Below are 16,203 nucleotides of genomic sequence, written 5' to 3' on the forward strand. Positions count from 1 at the left end.
AAAACATTTCAAATCATTTTCTAAGGCACTAGCCAATTGCCAATCATGCTCACTAGGCAAACACTTATACTGTCCATCAATATTCTTCAATCGACAAAAAACGTTCTTATAATGTAATGCAGAGCATATCATGAGATAAGTAGAATTCCACCTAGTTGGACAGTCTTGTACTAGTTTTCTACCAGAAGTAATGCCTAATTTACGTGCATTCTCATCAAATGTCGATTTCCTTTTAGTTGATCCTGACCAAAAAATAACACTCTCACGAATGTTTGCAATTAGATCACCAATCACACTTAAACCATCCTTTACAATCAAATTTAGAATGTGGGCACAACAACGAACATGAAACTTTTGTCCACCCAAAATGAGATCACTAATAATTAAAAAAATCATAACAGTAAGAATTTTACCTCAAAAGTATGCTTCGTAATGCCCAAGCATCGTCAATAAAGTGTGCAGTGATTGCCATATATGCTTTTGTTTGATTTTCTGCAGTCCACATATCAGTTGTAATGGCAATTCTACCTTGAGTTTGCTCCAATACACTGATATATTTGGCCCTTTCACACTCATACATGTCTAAAATCTCCTTCTTGATAGTATTTCGAGACACCGGCTTCCACAATTGATTTAGAGAAGACATAACATCCCTCAGACCTTGATGCTCTACAATGCTCAGAGGGTACTCATGCATGACAATAGCACGTGCCATTTTTCTCCTCGTAACATTAGGATCAAAATGAGTTTCTACTGCATTCTTCCCTTTTTCACCAGCAGCTTTCTTTGCCGGTGGGAATTCTGTGGCCTCTATTTCCTTTTTCACTTGACATGTCTTCAAATGATCGTGCAAGTGCTTTGTTCCATCACTACTCCTTGCTACCAATGCATTTTTACAATAATTGCAGACAGCCTTATCAATCAAGTTAATTTTTTTCTTCTTGAAATGCTCCCATACAATTGATCTCAACCTTCCTCTACGTCGCAACCCACCATGAGTAACACTGGCGGCTGATTCACCTTGAGTTTGATTGCCTTCATCATCCATTAAGTGTGGTGTGGGCAAAGAACTTGACATATTAAATGTCGAACCTACAATCAAGCCAATAAGCAAAATTTAAAAATAAAAATAAAACTAGCATTTTACTAGAAGCAAACAATTAAGAACTATGCAGATACAAAACATTAAATCTGATTTTACCATGTACTGGATTTAAAACCAACTAGTATTATTCGTACACGGATTGAGAAAGGGAAAGTTCCAGGCACGTGCACTTTGGTCATTCACAGAAAAAAAAGAGTAGAACAAAAATGCCTTAAAGGTTCGAAGCAACTAATTGTATTTTACGCTTCTACTTTTAAATATTTCTCCCTTTTCTTAAAACAGACAAGTCTAATTCATCTTTCCAGAAAGTATTTGGATGAAAACACCAAGATAATAAAATCTCACAGAATCTATTTTTCTATCTTATTTATTTATTTACTAATCAGACAAAAAATGAAAACAAAGTCATAAGCAATTTGATTCATCAAGTCTATCATATGTTTCTAGAGAAATCTGGAAAGGATAACAATTTCAATTCTTCTTGATAAATTTTGGTGGCATTCTGAATGCGTTGGAAGGATATGTTCATTTTGGGTGTCAATTTCATTTCCATTTAGTAAGGAAGATGAGACATAGCATGTGGCTTCCATTAAACGTGATATGTTGCTCTCTTATTGCTTCCCACGTTTATGTCCTTCACAATTCAATTAATTCAAGAATTACTTACAGGACAACAATTTCTTCTATCAATTAATTCTTGGCCCATGCAATGCCAAAAAAAAAAAAAAAAAAAGACTACTTCGCTAGACACCTAACCCTACAATGCATATGAATATACTCTCTTCATCCTCCTTCGCCCCCTTATCTTCTGTACTTAAAGCTTGTGCCCTGTTGAAAACATTTCGACTAGGCAAGCAAGTACATGGTTTGGTTGTTGTTTTGGGACGTGATTTGGTATTTTTGAGACCCAGATGTGCAATGTAATGCTAGATATGATGAACAATACCGGCCCTATCAACTCATTAAGAATTCTAAAATTAGCAATTACCATTCCAGAGATACCGAACAAAGATAATCCTAGAGCAAGGGCATCTACTGCATATGAATTCCACTGATTGTTAAAGAGACAATGGACTAAATGTAAACCTTTCGAAGCTGACAAATAGCTGCAAAGTCAAAAAGCCTCTTTCGACTCCATCAACTTTGAAGCTGGAGCGCATTTCAGCAAACATTGTAAATAGCCATCTCCATCAACTCAATGACTCATTACTGACAAACAAACACACGCACAGAGACACCCAAATCAATGAAACCAGATGCAATTCGAAATAAATAAACAAAGAAAGAAAAGTGGAAAAGGCAAAAACCTTGCTGCAGGAGAACCAACAGGTGCAGCTGAGTGTTGATCAGTGACGACGAACGGTGGCGGCTGAGCGGTTGACCGGCTGTTAGTGACGACGGCAGCTCACGAACTGTTTCTTTCGGGGAAAAAAATTGATTCGATGGCATTACAATTTCAAAGTTTAAAATATTAGATTTTTTTTTTGTTTTTATTTTCGGGTTGAGTTAGGGGATCCGGAAAATCCCCAAACCCGAACCCGAAAAGTTTTGGGATTTTAGACCCATACCCAAATTGACCCGAATTTATTTTTAGACTTTTTCGGGGCCCCATACCCACCCCAAATTAATTAGGGCCCCGCGGGTTTGGAGCCCCGCGGGTATTGTTGCCAACTCTAGATACTATTGGCACCCCTCAATAGTTCCTATGAAACTCCCCTACTATGTATTTTACACATTTAACCTTGATTGAAATTATAAGAACTCTAATTCAAATAAAAAAGAAATTATAAGAATTCTTTACACCCCTATATTATTAAGTAGCGAATTGTTTAAAAAAACAAAACAAATTGAACCATAAAATAACAAACCTAAGCAAAAGAGGCATAAATATAATTTTTCCCTTAACACGTAGAACTAGCAAAGTAGCAATCAAAGGGGTATTTAATACTTTCATTAAGGAAGAGTGGAGGTTTATTAGTCATGGTGGTTTATTCTTTAAATTTCATTTACCGGTTATGGAAAATGTTGTTTATTGAGTGTTATATCTAGCCGAATGTTACTACTGGTCATGAGATTTAAAAAAAAATATTTTAGGGTTCAATGAGGAGGAAGAAGATGGGGCTATTTGAGGAATTAAAATGAGTGTTATTAGTGAAATATTAATTTTAGTACTTTAATTAATGGGTACGTTCAAAATAGGGGCTTTATGAGATTATTAGAGGGGTGTTAATAGCTCCACTCTTTTTTTAAATATATAATTAGATATTGGATGGATCTGAATATTAGATGTGAATCCATTTATCTAATTGGGCTAAAAAATAATATTTTATAAAATTAAAATGAAGTGAAGAATTATATTTGCCATAATATTCATTTACCCGAATGTCATACCCTTTTCTATTTTTTATTTAGCAAATCCTAGGTTATCTCTTTTTACTTCACACGTCAGCTACTAGTTGCTCGCGAGCCATTGATCACACCGGTTGTTGCTTATTCACGGGACATTGGTATTAGTTTATTCCCGACTTTGCTATCTCCTCTTCAGCGTTACAGCTTCTTCTTTTTCTTATTTAACATATCTTTCTTTTTATCTTTCTCTCAGTGCATTAATAACTACATGTGTTAGCTTTTATTTTATGTCTGTGTTTTGATATCAATTGATGGTCCAAATGTTGCGTGAACTGTGGAAGTTTTCTTCTTTGCTTGAGTTAAATGAAACATTTGAAATATACTGATAATTTGGTGTTCGCATGTTAATTTATGGATAATTCGACATAATTCACATGTAGAAATTATTTTTGAAATTTATGGGCTAAATAAATTTTATGGACTAAAAATTCATTTCAAGCACCTGCCATTTCTTGTAAACTAATACTTACTAGGTAAAAATGGTTATTCTTTAAATTACTTTTATTTGTGAGTGTATAATTTGATGAATAGTGGATTTGAAATATTCCGTAAACAACACTTTGGTCAATATTTGTGAGTGCAAGATTTGATGTTCCATGCCAACACATGTAGTAGAATTTAGTATGGGTGGTCGATTTTTAATCCCACATCGCAGTAGACTTCATCCTAGTATATTAGAGACTTTAGTGTGTGCTCAGAATTAGATATGAGTTCAAATAAAAGGTATCAAACTCATCTGAGTTCCACATTTTATTTAAGTTTGATAACATTTGTTTACATTCTATTTCAAAACCACTTTTATTTTTTTTAACCAAAAAAAAAAAGAAAAACGGAAGTCCTAAAGATAAGCTAATAACAAAGAAGAAATAAATAGAGAAGTGATTAATAATGATGATGAATAGGAGACATAGCACATGTTTTGAATAGTGCTTATTTTTTCTTTTTTTGTACATGCGCTTGATGCTCATTATGATGCTATCATGGTCATACATAATACAAACTATTTACTTATTTAATGCTTTAATTGTATTAATTTGCAGATTTATGATGATGATCAGATTCGAGATTGAAAGCTTAATTGTAAGTCATTACAAACAAGCCTTATTAGAAGGCTTTTGTGGATTTGTAATTCCAAATGATAGGTTCTTTTTTGTGGATTTGTAGTTATGATATTTGTTATTTGGATGTTTATTTTTTCTAATTTAGTATTAAAATCTGATAGTGATTTAACTATTTTATATTATTATTTTATATTTCATATTTTTTTGCTTTATTTTCATATGATAAAAATTAAATATCCGTGGATATTCATATCCATATCCATATCAAATTTTAAAAATTAGATATGAATATGGACATATCCATCATAGCTAATTATGAATTTACATTTGGATGGATACTTGCCATTGATAGATTGAAGTAGCTTGATCAAATGGCGCTCGACGAACTAGATATTGGTAGGATGGTGTGTGTGTGTGTGCGCGCGCGCGCGTGCGCATGCGCGGGTTCGTATGTTTATGAGAATTGACAATCAATAAGAAAATGCTTTATTATATACTTAACAAAAGTGCTAGGCGTGTTTGATATCTCGAAAACAACATCACCATCCATTAATAACACTCCTCTTACATTTTTGAACGCCGTCTTTTGAAGGGGGGACAATGGGTTGATGGGTTGAATTTGTGTCAAATCCTAAATAACTTGTTGTTAAGTTTTAGAATTTAAATTCAATCTATTTATTAAATGAATAATAATATAAATTATTTTTTGATTTGATTCCTTTATCTTTAAGTAACAAATGAATCTAATCGAATTTTGATTGGTTTAATTTGTTCATCTATAATCATACTTTTATTTTTTCTTATTCATCAGTTAATTACAAAACTAATGTTACCGCTTAATGATTTTTATATTAAATTTAAAATTATAAATTTATCTTAATTAACAAATATTACTTTTTGAATATGAATTCCTTAGGAAGCAAAGAATCAGAATTTTATTTTGAAAATAAAATGCTAAACTCCGAAATAATCCACTCTCCTATATCAGTCGTCCTTAGTATTTCTTATTTTACCATTTACTCTCTGAATATGATATAATAATAAATAATCACTCACCACCAATGATTTGCAGATGAAGAAGATAGATCAAATGGAACACATGAAATACATTTGGCGCAAAAATATGGGCTCTAATCAGGAAAATGATGAACCAAAATACCAACACGAAGAAAAGTTTTTATTGTCGGTAAACATGCAACATCAATGCAAATTTTATTATTACGACTTTATTCATTTATAAAAGCATGCGTATAACTTTGAAACGAAACAAACTTTAATTTTATTTATTGTAATTTCAATTTATAAGATTTACTTAATTTATAATAAATTTAAAAAAAGTGTATTATAAAATAAAATAAAATAAAATTACTAAATAATGGTGTGCAGTGGTTATTACTTTTTTTAAAAATAATATGGAAATAAACAATATATATGTTTATTTTAGTAAGGAGAAAACTAATAATCTCTTTTTTTATAAAAAAATTTATCTGTATATCATCTATGTATGGTTTATCCATTACAGTCCCATGGTTGGCTTCTTTAATTCTACATATTTTATGCTATAATCGAGTCAAGTTCATAGATTCTTATGGCTCCCCCCAAAACAAAATCCTGTATTACAAGAAATTAATGCCTAATTTTTTCTTACTGGAATTGAACTATCACAATGATTTAATCTCCTTCGTAATTTAAAATGAAAATGTTGACACCAATCAGGAAAATGATGAACCAAAATAGCCACCTGAAGAAAAAAGGTATTTATTATTCATAGACATGCAACATTGATGCAACTTTTATTATTACAACTTAATTTATTCATTTATTAAAGCATGCGTACAGCCTTAAAAGAAAACAAACTTTATTTTTAATTGGAAGCATTTGCGGAGCTCTCAGCAGCTCGATCTTCAAACCTTTTTAAACACAACTTTGAACGGAACATCACTCAAAGCCAGACGCCGCACCCCACCATTAATAAAAATGCCAACATCTCTGCACAAACCTCTGCAGAAATTGCAAACCGAAGGACAGTAGACAAGCTTGTAATCACCAAAAAACTTCTCAATCTTAAACCAATTTCTCATGGTTCTGGGGCCGGGATTGCCTTCAACTCCCCCAGTTGTCACAAGCCACTGCCCAAATGCCGCATCAAAATTGTCAAGCTTCCACACTGTGGACTGCGCACAACTTGTTGCAGCGTCAAATTTGATGTTTAAGTCAGTGGACTCACGAACAACGCCTTTTTTAGGGTTAACGGGCGAAAATGTTACCGGAAAACCATTTTTAAATGAATGCTGCTCTTGAACAACATCTAGGGGACATGTCTTATTGTTGCTTCTGCCAGCAAGTGTAAGCCCGCCGCCTCTGACCTTTGTAACGGGCAAGATGTAGTACTTACTGCCAGCTCGGAGCTGCTTACCAGAGATGTCCAGCACCGGATCAGGTTGAGCATTGCCCTTGACAGGTAATGGCGTTGCAGTGAAGGCAAGGAGAAGGATCAGCGAGGGTAAGACTAACGTGCTTCTCAATGTTATATCGTTATATTTTTTGTTCTTATCTTTTGTTGTTGCATGTAAATATCCCTTATGAGACCAAATTTATAGAATTAGGTTAGCATAGCTAATTGACGGACAGCATGTTGGTTGGATTTGACTGTCCGATTCGAGAAGCCGATGGCCGCCCATAAGACATGAGCGGATTATCAGATTCTGCTTTGTGTGCTGTAACCCACCCCCCACAAACGAAACAGCCTGATTAGAAGATTTAATACAAATTCCAAGCTATGGAAAGCGTAATTTAATGAGAAAGTCAAAGATTTAGTTTAGAGTAAGAAGTCAATACCCTTATCTTTTCTCTTAGACTAAATTTAACGGAATTTAGATCTGATTCCTGTGTCTTTGTTGATGGTTTCGTCATTTTGTTTTGCATGGTATATATGTTTATTCTTAAAAGAACAAGTCTTTTAGCTGAAGTTGGCCTGGTCAAGCGACGAGTTAATTGAAAAATTAAAGTAGCAAAGAAATGATAAAGCATATGTCTAGGCAGGCACAACATGAGCCCTGTCTTTTAATTCAAAAATCGCACCAAGAATTTGAAAACAAAAAATGATGTAAAAAGACATACAAGAGATGATCAAAACATGTTACTAGCAGATCTATTGCCTATGTCGATATAGAGATGTCGTTTAGTATTATATTATGTGAAATTAATAGCCGTACACCCTAAGTTTACTTTGTTATAAAAAATACTACAAAATTTTCAATTTGTTTTAACTTTTCATCCTAAATTTTCAAAATCACATAACAGTTTAAATTTTTTTTAAAAAATTGTGATAACCAATATTCAATTAAATACACTTAAAACTCTAATGTTTTCCTTAAATTCGTGGACACCCAATCTATTTAATTAGCCAATTCATTTTCTTAAGTAAAAAAAGCTAAATTAATTTTTATTATTTATGGTGCAAAGTCAAAAATTCCATTGAATTCAAAGGAGAATTGCCATTTTACTTAAATGTTGTTAAGCATTCTAGCGGTGTGAACGTTTTGCTGAATGATTGATATAAATTACAAACTTAGGGTGGAAAATCAAATAAATTCAAACTTTTCTTATATTTTTCATAACATGTAAAGTTAGGGCATGCGGCTTATAATTTTTCTAAATTTTAAGTGCCTAAAACTATATTATATATCCTTAACAGGGTTCCAACTAAAGCGACTATCAAGTCCCCTTACGAGCTTTAGACGAACAAAAATCCTAGTCTAAAACACTTGCATGTTTGGGATGTCTAATTGAGGCAAGACCTTATAGGCCTAACGTGAAACAATGAGTTGTTATTTTTATGACTCCATGACTAAGTTGATTTTCGAGTTGGAAAATGCTTAGTTCTTTAAGGATGTCGAGTTTGCGGGAGTGATACAGCTAGGGACTTTGTCTTTGAATAGGGATATGTTGATATTCCTATAAATGTTATTGGCATTTATCACGGTCTCATTCCCCTATACAAGAAGTTGCTCCAGAAGAACAAACTTTACCATCTTAAGAACCTACTCTATTAAGGAGGTTCGCTAGAGAAAGGAGAAGTGCAATGCCAAACGACTACATTATTTTTTCCAAGAGCATGAGGTAAACATTAGAGTGACGGAAGATAATCTAATCAATTACTATCAAACCATAGAAAGTTCTAACTCTCAGACGTGGATTGATGGCGTGAATGAGGAGATGAAGTCTATGAAGGATAATGACGTGTGGAATCTTATCCCATTACCAGCAGGTGTGAAACCTATTGGTTGCAAATACATATTTAAGACCAAGAGAGATTCAAAAGGCAATGTAGAGTAGTACAATGTGTGTCTAGTCGGAAAGGGCTTTATACATAACGAAGGCATTGACTATAAAGAAACTTTCTCTCTGATTTCTTTGAAAGACTCTTTCAGGATTCAATTTTATACATCAAATGGATGTGAAGATAGTATTTCTCCATGGTGACATTTATGAGAATATCTATATCGTGTAAGCAGAAAGTTTGGGTCAAGAAACCCGAAGAATATGATTTGTAAGCTTAAGAAATCCATTTATAAACTCAAGCAAGCATCTTGACAATGATATTTCAAGTTTCATCAAGTGATTATCTCATTCAATTTTGAGATGAATTTGGTCAATGATTTCATAAACCATAAGTTCTATGTGAGCAAGTATATTTTTCTAGTTTTATGCATTGATGACATTTTGCGTGCCAGTAATAATATAGGCTTATCGCATGACATTAAGAGATTTCTAGCTAAAATTTTAAGATGAAAGATCTTGGTGAGCCTATTTTGTATTAGACATATAGATACACCTGAATCGCTCCTAAGTTATTCTTGGATTATCACAAAAACGTAATATCAAAATGATTCTCAAGAGAAAACAAAAGGCCACATGCTCAAATATTAGAGGCTAGATTTGATTGAGATCGTTGGGGTATATTGACTCCAATTTTGCTGGATGCCAAGATAGTATGAAGTCCACATAGGGTTACATCTATCTTATAGTTGGGGTTGTTGTCTCTTGGAAGAATGCTAAACAATCTTTTAAAACCTCTTCTATAATGGCAACAAAGTTCATAGCATGTTATGAAGTATCCAATCACTGAATATAGCTGCAAAATTTTGTTATGGGACTATGAATAGTAGATGGTATAGATAGATCACTTAAGTTATCTTGTGGCAATAAGTCGATAATGCCTTATTCCAATAACAACAAGAACTTGATGAAGTCAAAGTATATAGACATCAAATTCTTAGTTGTTACAGAAAGAATTTAGAATGGACAGTTGTGTATAAAGCATGTGAGCATAAACTCTATAATTGCGGATCCGCTTACTAAGGTATTGCCACCCAAGATGCTTCATGAGTACACTACTTGTATGGGTGTCATGTTATTAGAGGATATTTAGTTTAGTTGGAGATTGTGATTTTAGATTCTAATATAATATAGACATATTTCAGTTTATCGATATTTCATGTTATTTTCTGCAGAAATAAAGTTTTCATTTTTTCACACTCTAATTTTAATATGCTTTGATCTCACTGAGGTTTAAGGTAAACCAGTTGGAAATAAGCATGTTAAGATCACATTGCATGAAATTTCTATGCTACACATCAACATTATAATCCATGTCTTTTAGGTCTAGGCATAGTGACCATGCCTGGATCGAGTTATAGTAGTTGTAACAAAGGCCGCCTTTGATCCTATGTTGGTATAATTGATAGACTTGATTGGTTATAGAAACATTTCGATAATAATAGTAACGTTGATCTCATACAGTTATTTTTACAAAGCCTAATTATACGGTTACATAAATAGCCCAAATAGGAGATTGTTGAATTTTTTAATCTAGCATTGTTAGATCCTTAATCTAATGTTAGGCTTATATATGAATAATTATGTGTTGTGAACTGTTGTATATGGTTATATTCAATTAAAAGTGATCTATTAAGGTCTACAATAATATAGGCTTTAATGCATTTAATAAGGTGTTGATTTTTAATGTGTAGAGACTTAAGAGTAATTTCTATTTCTTTGACTGGTTGAAATAAGAATACCTGAAGCAAATAGAAAACATTATCTATATAAGTAGTCATGATCCTCAGGTCACATGTATCATTCTATTCTTTCTAACATCCCATCTAGGGGTTTGAGATGCCTCTTCCTGCTTCAACTCTTGTGAGTTCTCTTTAATTTTCTCTCTTTTTCTATTTATTTTATTTTTTAATTTTATTCCTATTTTATTTTTCTAGTTATGTTTGTCAATTAGTTGAATAATTATAGTAATCAATTTTAGAGATGATACAATCGATTCTCTAGTGGGTCCTCATAACTTTTCCAGATAAGTCTACTTCTTAATGGCATTAAACCATTGAGAGAGAAAGTGAATAAGTTGAGAAGTTTTCTATAAACTGGTATTTTTTAATTTTGAATGTTCACTTCGTTAAAAAAAGTAATTTTTTTATATTTAAATGGCAACTATTTATTTTTCTTTAATTAAGGAGTTCCTAGAAGAACCATAAATTAAGAATAGTGACAATTGTATCTAGTATTGGTTGAATCTATTTTTCTTCATTAATGAGATAATATTATATCACCTAATAAATGATGACATGTCATATGTTTCATTACTTTTGGATTTAAATAGTGTATCCCAGTAACGGGTATATGTAGCATGACTTCGCTTTATACTGAAATTAAAATTCAAGATTGATTTACGATGTCATAATTGAATTTAAAACATTGTAAAAATATGTTTATGACATCATAAGCTCGTCCAAGACTTTAATCCCAAATTAAAAAAATTATGTATGTAGCATAACTCTTATTTATTTGTAACTATGATGTAGATCTCGGCGATGTTGGTAAATTTTTTTCTAAAATATACTACTTAGATTCTTGATTTTAATTTAATAGATAGGAATAGATAGAGTATAAATTAGGGGTGGGCAAAATTCATATCAGGTTAAAAAGTCGGGCGGAGTTCAGATCGAATCAGATTTGAGTTAATTCGGGTTATTTGGATCAATTTGGGTCAATTCGGGTCGGGTGTAAACGGATCAAATTCGGGTTAATTCGGGTTCGGATTAAATTTGGGTTATTCGGATCAATTTGGGTCAATTCGGGTTATAGCTAATTTAGTAATTGGGGAGGTGAAATTAGGAAATTAATTTATTATAATTTTATTGTATTTTTTCCTGAGGAGTTTTGGTGCTGGAAAGATTGTAAAAGTTACATGAAATTATCTTTTTTATTTTGTGTTGTTGATTATGAGGCTCATAATGAATCTTGCACCAAGCATTCTTACAAAAATTTTGTTCATATTAAAATAAATTAGGTTTGTGTTCATTTTGCCAATAACAACATGAACGTGCATGTCCGTTATAAAACAAGCATTTGTGCAATTGCACTCGAAAAATAAAATAAACTTGCCATTATTTTTGCTTTTCCTGATTCAGTTTCTGTTGAAACTAAAGCTTATCCATGCAAAAATCTCTCTATATGGAGGAAAACCAACCCAACTTGTCAATATAAAGAAAAATCTTCAATGGCGTATGTCATCAATGCTTTATGCTATAACAAATACTCACAACTCTGCCATTTAATAATGAAAAAAGTTGAACTATCATGTGCATCTTATAACCAAAACTTTAGACAGTCAAATCAGAAAAAATAATATATGCATGGTATTCAAAATTCCAAATAATCTAAGTGTTATGCAAATTTTAATGTACTCGCAAGCGCACGAATCTATTGTAGTATAGACTAATAGTGACGAGTGTCGATCCCACGAAGAGGTGGATTTTAATTATATGTAGAATTAATTTTGTAAATGAGTGGTTGGATTTATGGTGGAAACGATTTGGAATATGCTAAGACTTAAATTAAAATGGCGAGAATAAATTCTAAAATTGGAATTGCAATAGAGAGAATAAATTGAAGAGAAAATTTATTAAATTGACGTACTTGGGTATCTGGATCCGTATCAACATGCATCATGGGCTAAATAATCCGTATTAATGCCAATTAAATCATGAGGGGGGAATCCACACCTCATGAACCACGCTCTAATCAATATGGTGCTAAGGGTTTATCGTGCCAAATAATAATAACCTTGTACTAGAGGGTTGGTGAAACCAAGGCGGTACTAGACAAGAATATTATTATTTGTCGACGAAAAGTTAAAACATCCACAAAAACTAGAGGGGAAGAGAAAATAAATTTACCAAATTAAGCCCATGACACATGTTGAGACTTCACCTTCAACCCAAGCTTGAAAGAAAATTAGCCACTCATAATTGAACTAGGGGCAAAATGGGAATTTATTAAAATATGAAGAAAATACAAGATGGAGAGGGAATTACAGAAAATGGAGTCCAAAAATGGATTCATAGATATCAAATTAGGGGGGAGAGGCCCCCCTTTTATAGATACATGAAGTAAATCATGGCTATCGGATTAAAAACAGTTTGGACGCTCAGGATTGCGCCACGTCATCAGTCAACAGTCCATGGTTTGACCACGCAGATGAACAGTAACACGGTTTGACCCGACTTTGAACAGTAACGCAGTTTGACCCGGATGAACAGTAACGTGGTTTGGTTGAAAATAATCCTGTGTAATGCATGCACCGTACGCGAGATTTTTCGTCCACTGATATGCTGCCACGTCACCATCAACAGTACATAAGAATTTTAGTCCAACAGGATCGTGACACCTCATCAGTCAATGCCACATCATCGGTCAATGCCACGTCATCATCCGTCTATGTGAACAGTGTCGTGAACAGTAACGTATACAGTACCGTACACGTTAATAGTACCGTACATGTGAATAGTGCCAATTTTCCTTTTATGCTCCTCCTAAGGTTTTTGACCGTCCTGAGTTCAAAAGTGATGTCCGTTTTGCCGTCTGATTTCTCCTTTATTGTGAAATGACTATAATACCCCTAAAATACATAAAATACTTAATTAAAATAAAACACATGGAATTAAATCACAAGAAGGTTAAATACATAAAAGTAAGGGTTGTTAGTAAGACTTGAAATGTAAAATGACGGTTTTCTCCTTTATAAATATGCATTTTCTAACACTCAACACACCCCCCAACCAACTTATTGTTAGTCCCTAGCAAATAAAGCGAAAATAAAATTCAAATTCAAAATGATTTTTTTTTTTAGAAACACTCGTGTTTATTCAATCAGATTAATGATAGCAATCAAATAAAAGTATAAGCATTATCTCCAGTCTAAAGCAACATCACACCCACATCAACCATCCACATGAATTAGCCCAGTGGACTTTGTTATAGCTATTTTCAAGAATGACATGTCAAACCCCAAAATCTCACTGGAAGTAGTGACACTCTCACAAATAAATTAAACCCAATAAAAATAGTCACTCCAATTAATGGTAATTGAGAGAGAAAATAATAAAGAAGTGATATCACATGCTCTCACCAAGATGAAATAAATATGCCCTCAGCTTAGAAATAATACGATCTCAAGTCAAATAAAATGTTAGTCAACCCACTTTATTTATCTTTTTTTCTTTTTAATTATGCATCACTACATCTTTTTAGCCCATATAACTAGCTTCTACTTCGGACTATAGTTCCCTAAAATAAAAAAGGACTTTTATTAGGACGTAACGTAGGCTAGGGACATGGTTAACAAAGAAGGGAAATAAGGAAAACAAAGTGTATGTTTGAGAAAAATGCAGAGAATTTTTTTTTTTTGGAAGTTGCAAGGTGGATTTCACCTATTATTGTTATTTTTATTCTTTTGAAACAACTTTTGTTTTGTTTTTTTTCTCTTTTTTTTTCTTTTATTTGGCACAACTTCATTGAACAAAATAATTATTTACATTTTTCTCAAACATAAATAGGTGATAGACCTTATAAGACATCGGGTAATACTCCTAAGACATCGGGTAATACTCCAAATCGGAGTGGGTCAAGATGATAAGTTGACAAAGAAAAAGTTTTTTTTTTTTTTTAAAGGCTCAAAAGGGTTAACTATGGATATATCACAAAAGGGATGGCTAAAAAGGCTCAAACGGGACAAAGATGGCAGGAAAATATGAAAGGAAAATATGAAAGGAAATGTGAAAATGATGAAAAAAAACAAATTAGAAAAAGTACACTTAAAATGATAGAAAAAGAAAATGGTTTTTTTTTTTTTACTAAGAAGATGCGTTTCTAGAGGCACTACACTCCATATTCAGCCATCTTCGACTCAAAAGTTGGAAAATGTATATTCATAGAGGAGAAATTAAAAAGAAGAAAAATAAACATCAAAACTTAATAAAGAAAAAGAAAATGTCTAATTTTTTTTTTTGAAATTTTTTTTTCCAAACAATGAAGATGCGTTTCTAGAGTAACTACACTCCATATTCAGCCATCTTCAACACAAAAAGTTAGCAACAGTTAGTTTCTACAACAAAAAATTAGTAAAAACCTAACTAAGATTCCACAATTGTCGACTATTCCCTCCCCCCAACCAGAATGAAACATTGTCCTCAATGTTTGAAAGGAAAGAATTAGAGTTTAGAAGACATCACCTGGGTGGTGCAACACAGAAGAAAATATTTACAGGCGGAGAGTTAAATCTAATTTGTACTGCTTACTGTTGCTACTGTTACCATCATTATTTTGACGCTCCAACACAAAGGTCCAGGGGTCTGGCTTCGGTCTATAAGCTTGTAACAGATCAAGTAGCTCATTAGCAGTGTGAGCACAAATAAAGAGTTTTTTCACATTAGCGGGAATGAAATAGTTTTTTATTGCATGGTTAAGAAATGCGATAAAGCCATCATAAAAGTTATTGACATTTAACAAACCGATGGGTTTCTGGTGGATGTGGAGATGGGCCCAAGATGCTAGTGTGATAAGTGCCTCTAGTGTTGCAAGATCTCCTGGAAGGAAAATAAAAGCATCAACATGATTAAGCATTTCGGTTATTCTTTCTTGCATACCTGAGACAACTAACTCTTCTCCAGTTGATGAGTCAGACGAACTGCCCAACGGTTTTAGGACTCTTGGGATGATGCCTAACACTTGACTTCCTCTGACAAAAGCTGCTTCAAAGACCATTTTTGATAACCCTCGGTTACCTCCTTCATACACCAAGTGTAATTTTCTCTCTGCTATACTTTGACTAAGATCGATGGCTGCCTCAACGAACTCTTTATGTTTGCCATAGGTAAATCCAAAAAGCACACAAATGTTCTTGAATTGTCTATTTGGAGTAGCTGCCATTGTGATACTTCTCAAAAAATAATTTGTGAGTGCTTGACAAAAAAAATCACATTTAAGAGTCTTGGTGCCAGTGGGTCACAGTTGTGTATGAGGTAACATGTCAGTGTCAAATAACGCGTAAAGCACGTGGCTCGCGAGTCAAAAAGGAAACAGTAAAAAGGAAAAAGTAAACAGTAATAAGAAAAAAGCAAACAGTAATAAAATTATTAAAGACAATAATGCACACAATAAAACAAAAATAACAGTAAAGTAAAAAGATATTTACAGGTAGTTGCGACTGTGGCTCACATCTTCCTCTGGTTTTACGTACAGAAACGGCTTGAACGCCCTTTATGGGTCGAGGAT

The 16,203-nt window shown here is 33.0% G+C and overlaps 1 protein-coding gene across 1 annotated transcript; it reads right to left on the bottom strand.

The window, feature by feature from the left end:
• Nucleotides 1–6,479: 6,479 nt before the first annotated feature.
• On the bottom strand, nucleotides 6,480–7,488 carry LOC18049574 (kunitz trypsin inhibitor 2). Its single transcript, XM_006441397.2, has 2 exons — nucleotides 7,414–7,488; nucleotides 6,480–7,154 (listed from the first exon to the last, which is right to left on the bottom strand). The coding sequence occupies exons 1-2, from the start codon at nucleotides 7,486–7,488 to the stop codon at nucleotides 6,480–6,482; spliced, it is 750 nt and encodes a 249-aa protein (XP_006441460.2).
• Nucleotides 7,489–16,203: the final 8,715 nt, after the last annotated feature.

The sequence above is a fragment of the Citrus clementina genome, unplaced genomic scaffold (genome assembly GCF_000493195.1).
Source record: "Citrus clementina cultivar Clemenules unplaced genomic scaffold, Citrus_clementina_v1.0 scaffold_3, whole genome shotgun sequence".
NCBI classification, from domain to species: domain Eukaryota; kingdom Viridiplantae; phylum Streptophyta; class Magnoliopsida; order Sapindales; family Rutaceae; genus Citrus; species Citrus x clementina.